This window comes from Microcaecilia unicolor, chromosome 14 (genome assembly GCF_901765095.1).
Source record: "Microcaecilia unicolor chromosome 14, aMicUni1.1, whole genome shotgun sequence".
NCBI lineage: Eukaryota > Metazoa > Chordata > Amphibia > Gymnophiona > Siphonopidae > Microcaecilia > Microcaecilia unicolor.
In genome coordinates, this window is record NC_044044.1 from 20569315 (window position 1) to 20592511 (window position 23197).

The 23197-nt window shown below is 47.4% G+C and overlaps 1 protein-coding gene across 2 annotated transcripts in view; it reads right to left on the reverse strand.

Moving 5' to 3' along the window:
• Positions 1–9677: 9677 nt before the first annotated feature.
• The window catches only part of LOC115457810 (beta-galactoside alpha-2,6-sialyltransferase 1-like), a 29206-nt gene continuing 15686 nt past the window's right edge, over positions 9678–23197 (reverse strand). For both annotated transcript variants that reach the window (XM_030187428.1, XM_030187427.1), the window contains exons 4-6: positions 21804–21905; positions 13143–13317; positions 9678–10210 (exon numbers count right to left, since the gene is read on the reverse strand). In XM_030187428.1, the coding sequence (XP_030043288.1) occupies positions 9954–10210; positions 13143–13317; positions 21804–21905 (534 nt within the window). In that variant the 3' untranslated portion in view covers positions 9678–9953. The remainder of the gene's footprint in view (positions 10211–13142; positions 13318–21803; positions 21906–23197) is intronic.

Consider the following 23197-nt stretch of genomic DNA (forward strand, 5'->3'; position numbering starts at 1 on the left):
TACTGGGGGAGCAAAGAAGAAAGGCCAGGGTAGGTACAAAAGATGCTCAGTGGTGGGGAAGTGAGGGGTAAAGTCCAGGGTGTGCAGAGGGTGGTGGGGGAGTGAGGGGTAAAGTCCAGGGTGTGCAGAGAGTGATGGGGGAGTGAGGGGTAAAGTCCAGGGTGTGCAGAGGGTGGTGGGGGAGTGAGGGGTAAAGTCTAGGGTGTGCAGAAAATGGTGGGGGACTGAAGGGTAAAGTCCAGGGTGTGCAGAGAGTGATGGGGAAGTGAGGGGTAAAGTCCAGGGTGTGCAGAGGGTGGTGGGGGAGTGAGGGGTAAAGTCCAGGGTGTGCAGAGAGTGATGGGGGAGTGAGGGGTAAAGTCCAGGGTGTGCAGAGGGTGGTGGGGGAGTGAGGGGTAAAGGCCAGGGTGTGCAGAGGGTGGGGGAGTGAGGGGTAAAGTCCAGGATGTGCAGAGAGTGATGGGGGAGTGAGGGGTAAAGTCCAGGGTGTGCAGAGGGTGATGGGGGAGTGAGGGGTAAAGTCCAGGATGTGCAGAGAGTGATGGGGGAGTGAGGGGTAAAGTCCAGGGTGTGCAGAGGGTGGGGGGGGGAGTGAGGGGTAAAGTCCAGGGTGTGCAGAGAGTGATGGGGGAGTGAGGGGTAAAGTCCAGGGTGTGCAGAGGGTGGTGGGGGAGTGAGGGGTAAAGTCTAGGGTGTGCAGAAAATGGTGGGGGACTGAAGGGTAAAGTCCAGGGTGTGCAGAGAGTGATGGGGAAGTGAGGGGTAAAGTCCAGGGTGTGCAGAGGGTGGTGGGGGAGTGAGGGGTAAAGTCCAGGGTGTGCAGAGAGTGATGGGGGAGTGAGGGGTAAAGTCCAGGGTGTGCAGAGGGTGGTGGGGGAGTGAGGGGTAAAGTCTAGGGTGTGCAGAAAATGGTGGGGGACTGAAGGGTAAAGTCCAGGGTGTGCAGAGAGTGATGGGGGAGTGAGGGGTAAAGGCCAGGGTGTGCAGAGGGTGGGGGAGTGAGGGGTAAAGTCCAGGATGTGCAGAGAGTGATGGGGGAGTGAGGGGTAAAGTCCAGGGTGTGCAGAGGGTGATGGGGGAGTGAGGGGTAAAGTCCAGGATGTGCAGAGAGTGATGGGGGAGTGAGGGGTAAAGTCCAGGGTGTGCAGAGGGTGGGGGGAGTGAGGGGTAAAGTCCAGGGTGTGCAGAAAATGGTGGGGGACTGAAGGGTAAAGTCCAGGGTGTGCAGATTGATGGGGGAGTGAGGGGTAAAGTCCAGGGTGTGCAGAGGGTGGGGGGAGTGAGGGGTAAAGTCCAGGGTGTGCAGAAAATGGTGGGGGACTGAAGGGTAAAGTCCAGGGTGTGCAGATTGATGGGGGAGTGAGGGGTAAAGTCCAGGGTGTGCAGAGGGTGGGGGGGAGTGAGGGGTAAAGTCCAGGATGTGCAGAGAGTGATGGGGGAGTGAGGGGTAAAGTCCAGGGTGTGCAGAGGGTGGTGGGGGACTGAAGGGTAAAGTCCAGGGTGTGCAAAGAGTGATGGGGGAGTGAGGGGTAAAGTCCAGGGTGTGTGGAGGGGATGCTTGGCAGTGGGAGAGTGGGGGGGGTGAAGCCTGAGACAGGCACAGGGGATGCTCAGTGTGGAGGGCAGTGAGGGGTAAACCCTGATGCGGTATGTAAGAGGACTTGTCAGAAATACTTCTACATATTCCTAAGGAAAGTTAGAATTATATAAAAGAAGGTCAATGTCCATCTATCTGCCCACGGGCACAGCAAGGTTCTAAAAAAGAATTTAGCAAGCAAGCAGTTTTGCTTTCCTGTTGATGTGGTCAGACAGCATTTGATATTATAACGTGTGTTTTTAGCTGTATTTTGTTTATGTCTTATCGTAAATCATGTGGAACAGTATTGCTCTGGGGAGGAAGACTATACCATACAATGTTTTAAATAGATAAATGCAGTGAATATTTCAGACACATTTGTAAACTAGAAACATCATGTTGGCATTTTCAGAGAACTGGACCTCACTTTCTATGAAGAGCACGTAGAGGCTACAGAATGGGTGATCAGTATTTCATACCAAAGTCCCACTTTAGGCCACAACAACTCAGTCAGAGAGACAGAGAGAGAAAAACTGAGGATAATTGGCAGAGAATGACACAAAAAGCATCTTTAAAGCCACCTCAAGCCACACTTCCACAATCTCAAACGCTCCCACACCTCCCCAGGCTCCACAGAGAGTGGCTGGCGAAGAAGGTGTGGAAAATGAACTTACAATTCACCCCCCCCCCCCACACCCACCCCATACATGTCCCAACCACACCTTTACAATACACACTCCCAATGAAAGCCCCTTACATACACAACCCCTCCGCAGAATACACAACACACACAAACACACTGTACACCCCTTACACATTCACCTCTTCATAACATCACACTAATACACATCCTGCCTATAGCCCCCCCCCCATACAAACAGCTTCACAACTACATCAAATCCCTACACACTCTGCCCAAACCCCTACATTTCCACACACCCAACATTTCATAAACACATAACCCCCTATCCTCCACACACATACTACCAAGAATATACCATTACAATCCAGACGTTCAAATATTTGAAAGGTATTAATCCGCAAACGAATCTTTTCCGGAGATGGGAAGGCGGTAGAACGAGAGGACATGAAATGAGATTGAAGGGGGGGCAGACTCAGGAAAGATGTCAGGAAGTATTTTTTCACGGAGAAGGGTGGTGGACGCTTGGAATGCCCTCCCGCGGGAGGTGGTGGAGATGAAAACGGTAACGGAGTTCAAACATGCGTGGGATATGCATAGAGGAATCCTGCGCAGAAGGAATGGATCCTCAGAAGCTTAGCTGAAATTGGGTGGCGGAGCAGGTGGGGGGAAGAGGGGGTGGTGGTTGGGAGGCGAGGATAGGGGAGGGCAGACTTATACGGTCTGTACCAGAGCCGGTGGTTGGGAGGCGGGAAATACTGCTGGGCAGACTTATATGGTCTGTGCCCTGAAAAGGACAGGTACAAATTCAAGGTAAGGTATACACATATGAGATTGTCTTGGGCAGACTGGATGGACCATGCAGGTCTTTTTCTGCCGTCATCTACTATGTATATGTTACTATGATGAGGATTTTTTGGTGTGTAGAAAAGTGCCATAACATTTCTCCCAGTGGGCTCAGGGTAGTGCATTCGATGGGTTTAGGGATACCATGCTGCCTTTAGAAACAGTACTGATGACATTCCCCCAGTCCTAATGCAGTGTTCCTTCAATGCTAACACAATATTACACTAGTACTGATGAAGTTACCCCAGTACTAATGCAGTGTTCCTTCATTGCTTACACGGTATCAATGCAGCATTTCTTCAGTGCTAATACAGTATTACACCAATAGTAATTCAGTACTCCAGCAAGACAAATGCAGTTACCCCAGTACTAATGCACATACTCAAGCAACTCCCCCCCCCCCCCTCCAATCTGGACGCATTTCGGTAAGGGGCCTGTCTCAAGGGAAAGGTCCATCCTGTGGACAACCTGAATCAGACGTTTGCCTCCTACTGCAACAAATACATTTGGAAGTCGAGTCATATTAAAACCAGGGGCGTAGCCAGATGGGCAATTTTGGGTGGGCCCGAGCCTAATGTGGATGGGCATGGAATTCACCCCCCCCCCCGGCCCCCCTCTGGTTTGCTCCTCTCCCCACCCCTCCTTGCCCACAAACCCCAAATATTAAATATTTGAGCTGGCGGGGATACCCAAACCAGTGGCGTTCCTGGCCTGGATGGCACCCGGGGCGGAGCGCCGATGCGCCCACCCCCCCGCTAAATGACACCTTCCCCCCCTCCAGTGAAATGACACCCCCCGGGTGCACGCTGCTGGTGGGGTGCCGCGGCGCGCGCCTGCTCCGATTTCGCTAAACTTCGCTTCGCTGCAGCTCCCTCTGCGCCGGAACAACCTGTTCCGGGGCAGAGGGAGCTGCAGCGAACGAGCGACGAAGTTTAGCGAACTCGGCGCAGGCGCGCGCCGCGGCACCCCCCAGCGGCGTGCACCCGGGGCGGACCGTCCCCACTGCCCCCCCCCCTTGGTACGCCACTGACCCAAACCCTGCAGCTGAAGATTTCCTCCTCGAGCAGCCAGCAACACTTCCCTCAATCTGATGTTGCTGCCGACAGTGCCGACAGGCCGTGCGTGCTCAGTGCTTTTACGTGTGTGAAAACTGAGGATGTGCAGAAGGGCTGGTCTCAGCGTCAGCTCAAGGAAAGCGCTGCTGGCTGCCCAGGAAGAGAAAATCTTCAGCTGGCAAGGTTTGGGGATCCCAACCAGCCACAGCGAGAGCGTCACAATTTTGGATGGGCCTGAGTCAGGGCCCACCCAGGCCAACCTGTGGCTACGCCACTGATTAAAATCAATTTAGAGGGTCTTCGGAATGTTTACTGTATGTTTTGAATTTCACTTGAAACACATTTAATATTTGAGATCTATATGAGATTCGCACAGATAAAAAAATATTTATAATAGAACGAGAGGGCATGAAATGAGATTGAAGAGGGGGCAGACTCAAGAAGAATGTCAGGAAATATTTTTGCACGGAGAGGGTGGTGGATGCTTGGAATGCCCTCCCGCGGGAGGTGGTGGAGATGAAAACGGTAATGGAATTCAAACATGCGTGGGATAAACATAAAGGAATCCTGTGCAGAAGGAAGGGATCCTCAGGAGCTTAGCCTAGAATGGGTGGCAGAGCTGGTGGTTGGGAGGCGGGACTAGTGCTGGGCAGACTTATACGGTCTGTGCCAGAGCCATGGTGGTGGGAGGCGGGACTGGTAGTTGGGAGGCGGGACTAGTGCTGGGCAGACTTATACGGTCTGTGCCGGGGCTGGTGGTTGGGCGGCGGGGATGCTAAGTAGTAGTAGTAGTAGTAGGGACTAGTGCTGGGCAGACTTATACGGTCTGTGCCGGGGCTGGTGGTTGGGCAGCGGGGATAGTGCTGGGCAGACTTATACGATCTGTGCCAGAGCCGGTGGTGGGAGGCAGGGATAGTGCTGGGCAGACTTATACGGTCTGTGCCAGGGCTGGTGGTTGGGCGGCGGGGATAGTGCTGGGCAGATTTATACGGTCTGGGCTGGTGGTTGGGAGGAGGGACTAGTGCTGGGCAGACTTATACGGTCTGTGCCGGGGCTGGTGGTTGGGCGGCGGGGATAGTGCTGGGCAGACTTATACGGTCTGTACCAGAGCTGGTGGTGGGAGGCGGGACTGGTGGTTGGGAGGCGGGGATAGTGCTGGCCAGACTTATACGGTCTGTGCCCTGAAGAGGACAGTACAAATAAAAAAAAGTAGCACATATGAATTTATCTTCTTGGGCAGACTGGATGGACCGTGCAAGTCTTTTTCTGACGTCATCTACTATGTTCTACTATGTTCTATTTGCAATTTACTATGAGGAAATGTGTATAAGTCATGCCAGCTATTTTTGCTGTGGTATTGCTTCCTTGGCTTACTTTGCTCCAGTGCTAATGCAGCGTTACCTCAGTATTAATACCCTCACATTAGTGCAAACGTGAGACCATCGCTGCAGTGCTCCACTGCTAGGTCAGCTGCGCCAGTGTTAGCGCAGTGTTTCCGCAGTGCTTCTGCAGTGTTACTTTGGTGGTATCATAATTATCCTACAGGGCCTATATAACATTACCTCAGTATTATTGCAGTGTTACTTGAGCATTGATGGCCAAACATTGATGGCCAGGAGTGGATGGTACGTGGAAGAGCCAGAGGAATGACATGAACGTATGCCTCCCCCACCCCCCCAAGGCTGATGTTATTTCTGCACACTCCTCCAAAGTCCACGTTTTAACTCTGTGAATACTGAAACTGTGTGATCCTTTGCTGCTCCTGTTTGCGCCTGTTCCTGCCGCCAGCGGAGTCCAATCAGGCCAGCAGTACTACGCAGAGATAGTAACATAGTAACATAGTAGATGACACTATCCCCGCCTCCCAACCACCAGCCCCTCCTCCCTACCTCCGGCTCTGGCACAGACCGTATAAGTCTGCCCAGCACTATCCTCACCTCCCAACCACCAGCCCCTCCTCCCAACCACCGGCTCTGGCACAGACCGTACAAGTCTGCCCAGCACTATCCCCGCCTCCCAACCACCAGCCCCTCCTCCCAACCACCGGCTCTGGCACAGACCGTACAAGTCTGCCCAGCACTATCCCCGCCTCCCAACCACCAGCCCCTCCTCCCAACCACCGGCTCTGGCACAGACCGTACAAGTCTGGCCAGCACTATCCCCGCCTCCCAACCACCAGCCCCTCCTTCCAACCACCGGCTCTGGCACAGACCGTACAAGTCTGCCCAGCACTATCCCCGCCTCCCAACCACCAGCCCCTCCTCCCAACCACCGGCTCTGGCACAGACCGTATAAGTCTGCCCAGCACTATCCCCGCCTCCAAACCACCAGCCCCGCCTCCCGATCTTGACTAACCCTCTCAACTGTTATCTTTTTAGAAACCAGACAGCTGGATTATGGACCATTTGCACTACAACAAATAAAAACAAAAAGAGGAAAAAAAAACCAAGAGAAGCTTCCGTTGGGGGAAAAACACAAGTTTATTCTTTATCCAGAAATTTAGGATAAATAATAAGAACTAGTCATAGAAATAGTCTAGAATATGACAGAAATGAGAAGATAGATAGAAATGGAAATTACATATCTCAACCCTTTTATTTATATTTATTCACTGTTGTGGACTATAGATGTATAAATTTAGAAATACTTATATTCTATATTGCAAAATTGAATATATATTTTTGATTTTTCTTTTGTTAAAGTATAGACTTATTGATCACCAATATAGGATGTAAAATATTTGAGTTGTTTTCTTTTGTATATCATCTTTGCTGATTTCAAGTATTATCTTGAAGTTATTTGTAAAATTTAAAATAAATAAAGAAAAAAAAAGAAAAAAAGAAAAGAAATGGAAATTACAATGGAAAGTGGGAGCAGGACATTCTTTCAGGCTCCCTGGCTTGGGAGCCAAAAGAGATGTACACTGCCCAACCTCCTATCTGGCAGAGAAATATTATATAGGATTTCTTTTCCCTTACAAGACAGAGGAGTGTGGTAGCCGTGTTAGTCCACTCTTAAGGTTATCAATAGAAATCAAACAAAATAAAACATGGAAAAGAAAATAAGATGATACCTTTTTTATTGGACATAACTTATTGGACATAGCTTATTTCCGATCTGAGGAAGAAGGGCAACCTTCGAAAGCTAATCAAGAAATGTATTAAGTTATGTCCAATAAAAAAGGTATCATCTTATTTTCTTTTCCATGTTTTATTTTGTTTGATTTCTATTGATAACATGTAGAATCTCAAATAGTAGCAACAGAATCTCCAATAGTAGCAACATTCCATGTAGAATCTCAAGTAATAGCAACATTCCAGAATCTCAAATAGTAACAACATCCCATGTTCCACTGCACTAACCACTAGGCTACTCTTCCACTAGCAACATTCCATCTAGAAGCCTGCCCTTGCAGATCAGCAACGCGGCCGCACAGGCTTCTGTTTCTGTGAGTCTGACGTCCTGCACGTACGTGCAGGACGTCAGACTCACAGAAACAGAAGCCTGCGCGGGCCGCGTTGCTGATCTGCAAGGGCAGGCTTCTACATTACTACTACTACTTATCACTTCTATAGCGCTACAAGGCATACGCAGCGCTGTACACCATACACAAAAGACAGTCCCTGCTCAAAGAGCTCACAATCTAAATATGGAATGTTGCTAGTGGAATAGCAACATTCCATGTAGAATCTTAAGTAGAGGAGTGTGGTAGCCGTGTTAACCTTAAGAGTGGACTAACACGGCTACCACACTCCTCTACTATTTCCGATCTGAGGAAGAAGGGCAACCTTCGAAAGCTAATCAAGAAATGTATTAAGTTATGTCCAATAAAAAAGGTATCATCTTATTTTCTTTCCATGTTTTATTTTGTTTGATTTCTATTGATAACCTTATCAATAGAAATCAACAAAATAAAACATGGAAAAGAAAATAAGATGATACCTTTTTTATTGGACATAACTTAATACATTTCTTGATTAGCTTTCGAAGGTTGCCCTTCTTCCTCAGATCGGAAATAAGCAAATGTGCTAGCTGACAGTGTATATAAGTGAAAACATTCAAGCATTACTATGACAGTAAAATAGATACCATTGGAGATTCTACACGGCATGTTGCTACTATTGGAGATTCTACATGGAATGTTGCTACTATTGGAGATTCTACATGGAATGTTGCTATTCCACTAGCAACATTCCATGTAGAAGGCTGCGCAGGCTTCTGTTTCTGTGAGTCTGACGTCCTGCACGTACGTGCAGGACGTCAGACTCACAGAAGCAGAAGCCTGCGCGGCCACATTGGTGATCCGCAAGGGCCGACTTCTACATGGAATGTTGCTAGTGGAATAGCAATATTCCATGTAGAATCAATAGAAATCAAACAAAATAAAACATGGAAAAGAAAATAAGATGATACCTTTTTTATTGGACATAACTTAATACATTTCTTGATTAGCTTTCGAAGGTTGCCCTTCTTCCTCAGATCGGAAATAAGCAAATGTGGAAGATGACAGTGTATATAAGTGAAAACCTTCAAGCATTACTATGACAGTAAAATAGATACCATTGGAGATTCTACATGGAATGTTGCTACTATTGGAGATTCTACATGGAATGTTGCTATTCCACTAGCAACATTCCATGTAGAAGGCTGCGCAGGCTTCTGTTTCTGTGAGTCTGACGTCCTGCACGTACGTGCAGGACGTCAGACTCACAGAAGCAGAAGCCTGCGCGGCCACATTGGTGATCCGCAAGGGCCGACTTCTACATGGAATGTTGCTAGTGGAATAGCAACATTCCATGTAGAATCAATAGAAATCAAACAAAATAAAACATGGAAAAGAAAATAAGATGATACCTTTTTTATTGGACATAACTTAATACATTTCTTGATTAGCTTTCGAAGGTTGCCCTTCTTCGTCAGATCGGACAAGACAAAAGGGAGCACAAGGGGGAGGGAGGATTTCTTCTCACCCCCTTAATTAGGATCTTACAGTCAGGCAGGATCTCCTGACAATAAGGAAATATATAGCATCCGTTTATATTTCCTTTTGAAGATGCATTTGGTCTGTTGTCCAAATGTTTTGGACCTCTTCTATTCATCTATACAGCCTTTTACAAGAATACATTTTCCCAGAACCTTTAATTAGTATTTCCCCTATTCTGAAAGAGGAGACAAAAGTTAATTATTGCTTCCTTATAGAGTTGTTAGGTTTCTCTTGTCAATAGAACTATTGCTATTGACTCCAGGGATCAGGGAGATAGTGTTTGAATTGTTCTAGGCAGAGAAGGAAATAAGATGTTACCTGGTCTTCTGCAAGTGTTATTTCCCTCACTGTTACAAGATAAAGTCAATCTCGTTTGCTTTGAAATAGCCTTATACAAAAGACCCCAGAAAGACTTCTGTCTGTAGTATTCCCTGAGGCCTGATCTTGCTCAGTGAGAGAGATATTGTGGGCGATCAGGTTTAATCACCTGACTTGGCAAGAGGGGGGGGGGAGGTAGAGAGTGAAATGACTTGCTATTCCAGCAAGCTTTCCCCTGTTTTTGGAAAGAGAAAAACTTCCATTTCTCCCTGTCCAAATATGAGGAATTTATTCTGTATATTAAATAATTGGAGGCCTTCCACCTCCTACAACACTCCCATGTGACACAGAGGCAGCCCATTCATTGTTTTTAAAGAGATCCATGCTACGATTTCCTTTCATCCCTGGAAGGGATTGTGCATGACCATCCCTGCAGGCTCCAGAGCAACCCAGCAGGTACCACAGCTTGGGTTCTAGCCCACGGTACCGTGAAGGCAAAATGTCAAGTGCTCAGGGAGGGCTGGGGAGTAGCTCCTAGGAAGGAACTCCGCTGCAGTTCAAGGACTGGAAACCGGGCACCGTGGCCCTCCCTAGCTGGAAGATATCGAGGTCTGAGCCCTGGTTGATCCTCTTCACCAGGTTCTTCTCAAACAGCAAAGGATGATAGGCTCCCATGGTACAGGCTGCATCCTGGAACTTCTCATAGTAATGACATAGGTCTGTCTGCCGCCTGGAGGGCAGAAACTCATAAATATGGACTTGTTCACAGACAGACATCATCAGCAGGGCACCTGAAGGGACAAGTAGGGCAAGGTGTCATAAAAAAAAACCAAAACCCCACGCAGATGTCACACAGACATACGTAAATCATGAACACAGCACGGACAACTGAAAAGATGACTTGGCAAAAGAAATAACTTAAAAACTAGGAGAGGTGATACTAACAATGATGCAGCTTCTTTTATTCCAATGTACTGTATCTATATCTATATTTCTATATATCTATCTATATAATTATAATAGATAAGAATACAGACAGGTGAAATCGATTGTACACAGCTAGCTAATGCCAGCCTTTCTAAGGAGCCCTTTCATTAAGGTGCGGTAAAATCTGGACTTTAGTACATTCTAATGTAGGTCTTTCCCGCATGCTGAGCAAAGATTTACTGCAGCTTAAAAGTCAGGCTTTTTTTTTTTTTTGTAGGTCTGGCTGGTTCCCATTGGCGACCGGCACCTGCAAAAAAAAAAGAACGTGGGCGAATTTATCGCTTCCTATTTAGGAGATGGTAAATGCTTCCGTGTTAATGCTGCATTAGCCATGACCTCGGCGGGAGGGGGGCCAGAGCCCAATGTGGGGGGCACTGTTTAGCTGCCTTCCCTGCCGCAGACTCCCCCACCCACCATTTTGGACCCCCTGCCACTTTGGAACCCCCCCTGCCTCGCCGCCGCATCAGGTACCTTATTTGCTGGCGGGGGTCCCCGATCCCCACCAGCCGAAGAGTCTTCTTCAGCAGCGGTCGACTCCGGTGCCTTCGTTGTGTGATCATCTGTTTCTGACGCCTTACGTCCTGCACGGGGCTACATGCACGGTGCAGGACATAAGGCGTAACGAAACAGATGATCACACAACGAAGGCGGTGCTGAAGAAGACTCTTCGGCTGGTGGGGATCGGGGACCCTCGCCAGCAAACAAGGTACCTGATGATGTGGCGGGGGACGGGCGATGAGGCGGCGGGGCGGGTCAAACGTAGAGGGGGCCAGAGCATAATCTGTGGGGGCCCATGCCCCCATGGCCCCACGTAGCTACGCCACTGGACACAGCCCCTAGACATTTAGGTCGTCCCTAGAGATGGTCGTCCTTAGACTTGCTCATTTCTGATTTTCGCCGATAATGAAAACTAAGGACGCCCACCTCAGAAACGACCAAATGCAAGCCCTTTGGTCATGGGAGGAGCCAGCATTCCTAGTGGACTGGTCCCCCTCACATGCCAGGACACCAACTGGGCACCCTAGGGGGCACTGCAGTGGACTTCAGAAAAAGCTCCCAGGTACATAGCTCCTTTACCTTGTGTACTGAGCCCTCCCAAAACCCACTACCCACAACTGTACACCACTACCACCTTACGGGTGAGGGGGAGCACTTAGATGTGGGTACAGTGGGTTTCTGGTAGGTTTTGGTGCGACCGCACCTGGAGTATTGTGTTCAGTACTGGTCTCCGTATCTCAAAAAAGATATAGTAGAATTGGAAAAGGTACAGCGAAGGGCGACGAAAATGATAGTGGGGATGGGACGACTTTCCTATGAAGAGAGGCTGAGAAGGCTAGGGCTTTTCAGCTTGGAGAAGAGACGGCTGAGGGGAGATATGATAGAAGTGTATAAAATAATGAGTGGAATGGATCGGGTGGATGTGAAGCGACTGTTCACGCTATCCAAAAATACTAGGACTAGAGGGCATGAGTTGAAGCTACAGTGTGGTAAATTTAAAACGAATCGGAGAAAATTTTTCTTCACCCAACGTGTAATTAGACTCTGGAATTCGTTTCCGGAGAACGTGGTACGGGCGGTTAGCTTGACGGAGTTTAAAAAGGGGTTAGATAGATTCCTAAAGGACAAGTCCATAGACCGCTATTAAATGGACTTGGAAAAATTCCGCATTTTTAGGTATAACTTGTCTGGAATGTTTTTACGTTTGGGGAGCGTGCCAGGTGCCCTTGACCTGGATTGGCCACTGTCGGTGACAGGATGCTGGGCTAGATGGACCTTTGGTCTTTCCCAGTATGGCACTACTTATGTACTTATATTTACCACCACAAATGTAACAGGTAGTGGGGGGGGGGGGGGGGGGGGGGGGGAGGATGGGCCTGAGTCCACCTGCTTGAAGTGCACTGCACACACTAAAACTGCTCCAGGGACCTGCATACTGCTGCAATGTACTTGAGTATGACATTTGAGGCTGGCATAGAGGCTGCCAAAAAATATTTTAAAGATTTTTTTGAGGGTGGGAGGGGGTTAGTGACCACTGGGGAAGTAAGGGGAGGTGATCTCCGATTCCCTCCGATGGTCATCTGGTCAGTTCAGGCACCTTTTTGTGCCTTGATCGTAAGAAAAACTGGACCAGATAAAGTCATCCAAATGCTCGTCAGGGATGCCCTTTTTTTTCCATTATGGGTCGAGGACACCCATGTGTTAGGCACGCCCGAGTACCACCTTCGCTACGCCTTCGACACGCCCCCGGGAACTTTGGTCGTCCCCGCGACGGAAAGCAGTCGGGGACGCCCAAAATCGGCTCTCGATTATACCGATGTGGGCGACCCTGTGAGAAGGACGCCCATCTTCCGATTTGTGTCGAAAGATGGGCGTCCTTCTCTTTCGAAAATAAGCCTGACAGTGCTATAGAGGAGGACCGGGGTGCACTGGCAGAGTTCTGGAAACAACAAATGGTGGTGTAGGGCAGGATTGAGGTGCATTAGTGAAACTCTGTGTTTGGGGTCTTGAACAGCAGGGGCTGTCATAGGGCAGGACTGAAATGCATTGAGGATTGAGGGCTACTATTGAAAAGACGTGAGCAAAAAGAATAAACTGAACGAAGCCCTGCGGGCGATGCCTCAGTTCTGGGATAGCAGGATGGTGTTGCGGGGGCAGGACTGAGGTGCCTTGGCAGAATTGCGCCTGTGGGTCTCAGCATGGACCTGAAGCAGGGGGAGGTGGGATTCTTCCACTCACCCAGCAGCCCGGATGAAGGGGGGTTTCTCTGTATCTCCTCGCCTGTGTTCTCCTGGATTACCTCCCACAGCTGCCACTGCACAGCTGGGTGCAAGATGTGAAAGGACTGAGATGGGTGCCTTCGCCGATACTCCTTGTAGCGGGTGAAGATGGGATAATCGGGCTTATTATACCACTGAAAACAAAGAGGAAAATTAGAGAGAGAGGGAGAAGGAAGGGTTTTGCTTTTTCACTCTCACCCTCACTCATACTCTGGAACAGTGAAAGTCTGTCACAGATGACCAGTGAGGAATCTTGGTGCTTCCTTTTTATTTATTTTTATTTTTGTTACATTTGTACCCCCGCGCTTTCCCACTCATGGCAGGCTCAATGCGGCTTACATGGGGCAATGGAGGGTTAAGTGACTTGCCCAGAGTCACAAGGAGCTGCCTGTGCCTGAAGTGGGAATCCAACCCAGTTCCTCAGGACCAAAGTCCACCACCCTAACGACTAGGCCACTCCTCCACTGTTGGTGCTATTGGAGATTCTACATGGAATGTTGCTATTCCAACATTCCATGTAGAAGTCGGCCCTTGCAGATCACCAATGTGGCTGCGCAGGCTTCTGCTTCTGTGAGTCTGCATGTGGCTTACATGGGGTAATGGAGGATTAAGTGACTTGCCCAGTCACAAGGAGCTGCCTGTGCTGGGAATTGAACTCAGTTCCTCAGTTCCCCAGGACCAAAGTCCACCACCCTAACCACTAGGCCACTCCTCCACTGTTGCTACTATTTGAGATTCTACATGGAATGTTGCTATTCCACTAGCAACATTCCATGTAGAAGTCGGCCCTTGCAGATTGCCAATATGGCTGCGCAGGCTTCTGCTTCTGTGAGTCTGACGTGCAGGACGTCAGACTCACAGAAACAGAAGCCTGCGCAGCCTTCTACATGGAATGTTGCTAGTGGAATAGCAACATTCCATGTAGAATCTCCAACAGTAGCAACATTCCATGTAGAATCTCCAATAGTAGGAACATTCCACGTAGAATCTCCAATAGTAGCAACATTCCATGTAGAATCTCCAATATTCCATGTAGAATGTCCAATAGTAGCAACATTCCATGTAGAATCTCCAATAGTATCTATTTTATTTTTGTTACATTTGTACCCTGCGCTTTCCCACTCATGGCAGGCTCAATGCGGCTTACATGGGGCAACGGAGGGTTAAGTGACTTGCCCAGAGTCACAAGGAGCTGCCTGTGCCCGAAGTGGGAATCCAACTCAGTTCCTCAGGACCAAAGTCCACCACCCTATCCACTAGGCCACTCCTCCACCCTTCTAAATGTCACATCTAGTACTCCACATCTAGGTATATATTTTTCTGCCTGAGCATTTGAGACTCTTTCTTGACTCAAAAATGTATTTTTTTTTCTACTGCTATCTCTAGTTGAAGCATCTTTATGTCAGGCATCCACAGTGTTTAGAGGTGAAGATTAAATGGTCTAGACCAGTCGTTCCCAAACCTGGTCCCGGAGGCACCCCAGCCAGTCAGGTTTTCAGGATACCCACCATGAATATTCATGAGAGAGAGAATTCAAGTAGTGAGGGGTAGTGCATGCAAATCTCTCTCGTGAATATTCATGGTGGGTATCCTGAAAGCCTGACTGGCTGGGGTGCCTCCGGGACCAGGTTTGGGAACGACTGGGTCTAGGGTGTTTTCTTTGTATTTTATTTCCCTGTTATTACTCATATCTTGTTTGCTTCCCCATTCCTATTTGTGGACTCATTTTTGAAGGCGCTGGATATTTGGTTCTTATGACAAACTAGCCGTTGAGCCCGTGAAAACGGGCTACTTTTGGAATGGGGGGGGTTCCGAGCCCCCCCCCCCCGGAGTCACCGCCGCCCCTGCACCCGGCCCGAGCAACACTGTAAACTTACATCAGCACGCAGCAGCAGGCACATCAGCAAAGCTGCCGTCGGGGCGGGCTTCCTTCTCTGCCTGTGTCCCGCCCTCGTGTGACGTAACGTCGGCGAGGGCGGGACAAAGGCAGAGAAGGAAGCCCGACGGCAGCTTTGCTGATGTGCCTGCTGCTGCGTGCTGATGTAAGTTCACAGTGCTCGGGCCAGATGGAGGGGCGGCGGCGACTCCGGGGGAGGGGGGAGGGGGAGCGGTTCCGACGTCTGCTGCACGCCGGTAGAGACTTCCCTCTCTGTCCCGCCCCCATCATCACGTATTGAAGCGGGGGCGGGGCAGAGAGGGAAGTCTCTACTGCGCATTTGCAAGTGAGTACGGTCACTCGCCGTTTATATGTTTGATTACTTCATTGGGTTACATACAGCAACCTTCAATGTTTTCCTTTACGCTTTTTTGTTCTATGATACATTGAAATACGCAATTAAAAAAAAAAGAAAAGGAATCTGTCACACATGACACGGTGTGTAAATTAAAAAAAAAATCATCACCGTACAAAAGTAACCCCTTAGAATGTTTTGCTGTTTTCTCAGCAACCGCTTTGAATTTCAAAGAGAAATTTTATGTGCTTATCCAGCTTATTTTCGAAAGAGAAGGACGCCCATCTTTCGACACAAATCGGGAGATGGGCGTCCTTCTCCCGCGGGCGCCCAAATCGATATAACCGAAAGCCGATTTTGGGCGCCCCCAACTGCAGTCCGTCATGGGGACGTCCAGCGTTCACGGGGGCGTGTCAGAGGCGTAGCGAAGGCGGGACTGGGGCGTGTTTATCGGCCGAGGAAAGATGGGCGTCCTCGGCATATAATGGAAAAAAGAAGGGCGTCCCTGGCGAGAATTTGGTCCGCTTTATTTGGTCCCTTTTTTTTTTTTAGGTCCAAGTCACAAAAAAGTGCCCGAACTGTCCAGATGACCACCGGAGGGAATCAGGAATGACTCCCCCAGTGGTCACCAACCCTCTCCCACCCTAAAAAAAACCAACTTTAAAAACGTTTTTTGCCAGCCTCTATGCCACCCTCAAATGTCATACTCCGGTCCATCGCAGCAGTATGCAGGTCCCTGGAGCAGTTTTAGTGGGTGCAGTACACTTCAGGCAGGCGGACCCAGGCCCATCCCCCCCTACCTGTTACACTTGTGGTGGAAAATGTGAGCCCTTCAAAACTCACCCGAAACCCACTGTACCCACATGTGGGTGCCTCCCTTCACCCCTTAGGGCTATAGTAGTGGTGTATAGTTGTGGGGAGTGGGTTTTGGGGGGCTCAGCACCGAAGGTATGAGAGCTATGTACCTGGGAGCAATTTGTGAAGTCCACTGCAGTGCCCCCTAGGGTGCCCGGTTGCTGTCCTGGCATGTGAGGGGGACCAGTGCACTACGAATCCTGGCCCCTCCCATGACCAAATGCCTTGGAGTTGTTCGTTTTTGAGATGGGCGCCCTCGGTTTCCATTATCAGCGAAAACCGAGGGCGCCCGTCTCTACAGCCGGCGATCTCAGCATTTGACCCAAATGTTGAGATTTGGACGCCCCCCCACCAATCGTATTATCGAAACGAAAAATGGACACCCATCTCATTTCGAAAATACGATTGGCCTCGCCCCTTCGCGGTGCCATCCTCGGAGATGGGCGCCCTTAGAGATGGGCGTCCCCGATCGAAAATGCCCCTCTATGTCATCATACTTACGTATTACTACTAAATAACATTTAATTATCTTAAGCCATGTTGATGTTACTGACATTTTAGCGTTACTACCTAGCTGTCTTTGCGCGTTAAAAATGTTTGAGCTAAAACACAGTAAAATACCATCGTTCAAATGATACAATTAGCAATGTGTCACAATTTCACAGTCACTGTGAATGCTTCAAGTGCTCACCCCTAGCTTTAACAGCCATCCATGGGGACAGCGGTATCTAAACAATAATCTGATATTGATTGATATTGATAACCCAGGCCTCCAGCCGCTTTGGGACGTTCTTAACAGCCTTGTCGATCAGTCCTTGTAGCAGGCTGCCCCAGATCATCTGCAGCGCATCCTTGAGTTGAGCGATTGTTTGCGGCATTGGGTGGAGCTTGTGATTGGCCTTCAGCATTGCTCCCCAGACAGATGTCTACGTCACTGTGACATCATTAACAGCAAGCTGGTACCTCCATTTTTTTTTTTTCAAATCATTTTTTCGAACGTGCGAAAATCGCTGGGTGGTCACGCTAAAAAGTCTGTAACGTCACTGTGTTTAAAGGTAATTTCATTCCACTTGGCACATGAAGCTAGATAATAACAACGAAACAAAGCTGTAAAATTTCTGGTAGAAATTCAAAGCAGTTGCTGAGAAAACAGCAAAAAATTCTAGGAGGTTAATTTTTTTCCCCTCAGCCAGTAGATTTATAACTAGATATAAAAATACTAGTAAAAAACGCCCGTTTCTCATTGAAATGAAACGGGCGCTAGCAAGGTAATCATCTTCTGCCATTAATGTTTTTAAGGGAAGTTCCAGCGTCCCCCCTCCCTCCCTCCCTCCCTCTCAATTCCAGGGTCCCCCCTCCCTTCTTCCCAGTTCCAAGGTCGTCGTCCCTCCCTCCAAGTTCCAGGGTCGTCGTCCCTCCCTCTCTCCCTTCCAGTTCCAGGCCCCCTCCCTCCGAATTTTAAAAGTAATCCTGACTTACCTGGTCGGGGATACGGTGGCAGGCAGCAGTGGTAAAAAGCGTGCAGGCTCGGCACTTACTTCAGTTTTCCCTTCTCTGTCTCTCAGCTCTGGTCCCACCCTCATAGTAACATAGTAGATGACGGCAGAAAAAGACCTGCACGGTCCATCCAGTCTGCCCAACAAGACAACTCATGTGTGCTACTTTTGTGTATACCCTACTTTGATTTGTACCTGTGCTCTTCAGGGCACAGACCGTATAAGTCTGCCCAGCACTATCCCCGCCTCCCACCACCGGCTCTGGCACAGACCGTATAAGTCTGCCCAGCGCTATCCCTGCCTCCCAACCTCCAGTCCCGCCTCCCACCACTGGCTCTGGCACAGACCGTATAAGTCTGCCCCGCACTATCCCTGCCTCCCAACCTCCAGCCCCGCCTCCCACTACCGGCTCTGCTATCCAATCTCGGTTAAGCTCCCTCATTTCCTGTTTCCGCAAGGGCGGGACCAGAGCTGAGAGACAGAGAAGGGAAAACTGAAGTAAGTGCCCAACCTGCATGCTTTTTACCGCGCGAGGTAAGTCAGGATGACTTTTAAAATTCGGAGGGAGGGGGCCTGGAACTGGAAGGAAGGGGGGACCCTGGAATTGGGAGGGAGGGAGGGGGGACGGACGACAACCATGGAACTCGGAGGGAGGGAACGAACTTCCGGTGGGTGAATATTATATGCAGTCTTCCCTTCCCTCCAAGGGCGGGGCACTGAGAGCGAGTGCGAGGCCTGTGGTTGGTCCCGTCTCCTTCTGACGTCGCGTTTCTTTCCCTGGCAAAGTTCCCTCGAGGGCGGGGTGATTACGAACCCTACGAACACTACACGGCTGCCACGGACTCAGCTTCAGAACGTTGGAGGTGCAAATTATTTTATATTTGGATCTATATTCAGCTGCTCCGGTCAGTGTTCATTGTAAATGCCAGTTGTGGCTGTCATAAAATATCTGGCCATTCAGTGCCATTCTCTGAACAGCGGTTGGCGGTGTGGCGCTGAGTATCTGGATAATGTGGTCAGGGCTGGAACTTATCTAAACAGCCTTAGAATGTGGTTAAGGCAGTTAGCTTAGCAGAGTTTAAGAAAGGTTTGGACGGCTTCCTGAAGGAAAAGGCCATAGAATGTTATTAAAGGAACGTAGGGAAAAATCCACTATTCCTGGGACAGGCAGTACAAAATGCTTTGCTCCGTGGATCTTGTCGGGTGATTGTGACCTGGATTGGCCACTGTCGGAGACAGGGTGCTGGGCTAGATGGACCTCTGGTCTGTCCCAGTGTGGCAACGCTTATGTGCATGGGATTCTGAATGGAATGTTGCTATTCTTTGTGGTTCCACATGGAATGTTGCTACACTTTGAAATTCTGCATGGAATCTTGTTATTCTTTAGAATTCTAGAATCTTGCTATTCTTTGGGGTTCTATATGGAATGTTGCTACTATTGGGTACTTGTGACCTGGATTGGCCACTGTCGGAGACAGGGTGCTGGGCTAGATGGACCTTTGGTCTGTCCCAGTGTGGCGATGCTTATGTCTTAGGTATCTCTTGCCTATTTTGAATTGTTTACTATACCACTGTCCAACATTAGTGGGACAAGTTCCGAGTCTGCCCATGCACCAACCCACTGCCATCTGGATAGTCCTGAGGCAGTTTGAGAGGATAATCTGGATTATTCACTCAATAGTCTACAGGGAAATGAACAGAACCGTAGGGGAATATACAGAAGACAATATAGAGACGATTGCAGTATGCTGGGGCTATACAGAGGGATATATTTTCAGATATATGACGTTTGGGAAATAATATACAGAGGTACATAAGTACATAAGTGTTGCCATATTGGGACAGACCAAAGGTCCATCAAGCCCAGCATCCTGTTTCCAAACGTGGCCAATCCAGGTCACAAATACCTGGCAAGATCCCAAAGAGTAGCAACATTCCATGTAGAACTGCAAACAATAGCAAGATTCTGGAATCCTAAAGAGTAACAAGATTCCATGTAGAACCCCAAAGAGTAGTAACATTCCATTCAGAATCCCAAGTACATAAGTAAAAAAGTATTGCCATACTGGAACAGACCAAAGGTCCATCAAGCCCAGCATCCTGTTTCCAACAGTGGCCAATCCAGATCACAAATACCTGGCAAGATCTCAAAACAGTACAATATATATTATGCTGCTTACCCCCAAAATATAAATTGATTCGAGACCGACACTCTGTCCCATATAGTACAATATCAAAAAAATTCACAGAGTATGTGCATGCAAATATAATAGTCTTAGATAGTTCTAGACTAAAGTGAAGGAGAGTCTCATATACAATACTCAGTAATATTGCTTTCACTCAATAGGTGAATACATTACATGTGTTCATGTTATAATCATAGACTCGACCTCCACCAACCTAATTACAATAACAGAAAAGACTTGCTCTGTTTTTTTATATATATATGTATTCTCCAAACAACACACTGCACTTATCTTAGGCAGATTGGTGCGCTCTTGAAACCCCGACAGGTTCCCGTTTCGTATTTACTTTGTCAAGGGGGAGTGACACCAGTTCTGTCAAAAGAACAACCAAAAAACAGACGTCAAGACTCTAATAAATATACCTTCACCTTCACCTTCACCGGTTACTATTGAAGGCACAAGATTTACTCTCAATGATAGAACATTCACATTGAAAAGTCACACTACTTGTCGCTCAGTAGGCATCATTTATTACATAGTATGCCCGTGTGGTAAATATTATATTGGCAAATCAACCAGATCCATACATGAAAGATTGATTGAACATCGCTCACGTATAAATGCCCAAAATTTCGGAGCCCCTTTAGTTCAGCATTGGGTGGCTCACAAGCATACTACAGAAGATTTAAAATGTATGGTAATTGAGCAAGTACTTCCCCAGAAGAGAGGAGGCGATCTCAATAGAAGAATTTTGCAACGTGAAACTTATTGGATTTTCACATTAGAAACAATAGAGCCAGCAGGATTAAATACATATACCCAATGGGGTTGTTTCTTTTAATAAATTCCCTGCAGGTTCATTTGAATAGATCCTCTGCAGGTTTCTCACAGTTGTCTTGAATATATCTTCCTTTTTTTGAAGTTTTGAACCTAACGCTTAGATAAGCCTTTACAAGGGTTCTCCCACGTTGTTTTCCATTGCATGCTCTCATTAAAATTATTAAAACGGTTTATCCCTTTAAGAGTTCATTAGGTTGTTTATGTATTAACGTCGGACGTAACACCATCAGAGGCGATTAAAATGGTCTATTCCTTTAAGAATCCATTAGTACCTTTACGCATCAACGTCTGACGTAATATGATTAGCTGTGGACAGGGTAATAATAAAAAGACGCTGTCGCCATTTTGATTAGTTCAAAGTATACAAGCCAGCACACATCAAAGCCTGGGGCAGTAATCGGGTAAGCCAATAGCCGCTTTTAGAATATCTATGCGAATATTTAGATAAGTTAAATAAGAAGGTGAAGGTATATTTATTAGAGTCTTGACGTCTGTTTTTTGGTTGTTCTTTTGACAGAACTGGTGTCACTCCCCCTTGACAAAGTAAATACGAAACGGGAACCTGTCGGGGTTTCAAGAGCGCACCAATCTGCCTAAGATAAGTGCAGTGTGTTGTTTGGAGAATACATATATATATATAAAAAAACAGAGCAAGTCTTTTCTGTTATTGTAATTAGGTTGGTGGAGGTCGAGTCTATGATTATAACATGAACACATGTAATGTATTCACCTATTGAGTGAAAGCAATATTACTGAGTATTGTATATGAGACTCTCCTTCACTTTAGTCTAGAACTATCTAAGACTATTATATTTGCATGCACATACTCTGTGAATTTTTTTGATACCCCCAAAATAAGCAGTGGATTCATACAGAAGGATATTATTTAGATATGTTCAGATATATGGAGTCAGTGAGGTACTATACAAAGGTATGGGGTATGCAGAGGGATCTATATTCACATGTATGGAGTCTGCAAGTTATTATACACACACTTTTCCTCCTTACTTACCTCCAGCAGATCTGCAGAATAAGGGGCAGGGTCCCAGGCCACCAGTATCCCCTCACCATAGAGTGGGCTGTCCAAAAACCTGAACTCATCCGATGCCATCACCTGTGGGTGACAGTTTCACTGTAGATAAAATGCTACACAGAAGTGCCATCGCATGTCCCAAAATAAGGGGGCATGGGTGGAGAGGGGTTTCCAATCCTGGGGAAGTGGGGGGGGGGGGGGGGTAGAAGAATGTTGTTGTCACACCTTCTATGTTTAATCCCATCAGTCATCACTTCAAGTAGCAGTTACACAGAGATGGTAGATATTTGGTCACTCAGTAATAATTACTTAGGGATAGGGGACACTTGGGTAATAACTACACATATATAACCATCGTTTGGCTATGAAATATGAAGGCATATCAGTTGCTCAGGTAATAATGGTGCAGACAAAGTCTTTGCTCTGGTAACAGCATATCAGAAATACTCAAATATTAATTAAAGCAGAAGAGCTGTTACTCAGGTAATAATTACTCGGGGATAGGGGTAATAATTACCACAGATAACCATCGTTTGGCTATGAAATATGAAGGCATATCAGTTGCTCAGGTAATAATGGTGCAGACAAAGTCTTTACTCTGGTAACAGCATGACAGAAATACTAAAATATTAATTAAAGCAGAAGAGCTGTTACTCAGGTAACAATTACTCGGGGATAGGGGTAATAATTACACACAGATAACCATTGTTTGGCTATGAAATATGAAGGCATATCAGTTGCTCAGGTAATAATGGTGCAGACAAAGTCTTTACTCTGGTAACAGCATGACAGAAATACTCAAATATTAATTAAAGCAGAATAGCTGTTACTCAGGTAACAATTACTCGGGGATAGGGGTAATAATTACACACAGATAACCATTGTTTGGCTATGAAATATGAAGGCATATCAGTTGCTCAGGTAATAATGGTGCAGACAAAGTCTTTACTCTGGTAACAGCATGACAGAAATACTCAAATATTAATTAAAGCAGAAGAGCTGTTACTCAGGTAACAATTACTCGGGGATAGGGGTAATAATTACACACAGATAACCATTGTTTGGCTATGAAATATGAAGGCATATCAGTTGCTCAGGTAATAATGGTGCAGACAAAGTCTTTACTCTGGTAACAGCATGACAGAAATACTCAAATATTAATTAAAGCAGAAGAGCTGTTACTCAGGTAACAATTACTCGGGGATAGGGGTAATAATTACACACAGATAACCATCATTTGGCTATGAAATATGAAGGCATATCAGTTGCTCAGGTAATAATGGTGCAGACAAAGTCTTTGCTCTGGTAACAGCATGACAGAAATACTCAAATATTAATTAAAGCAGAAGAGCTGTTACTCAGGTAACAATTAC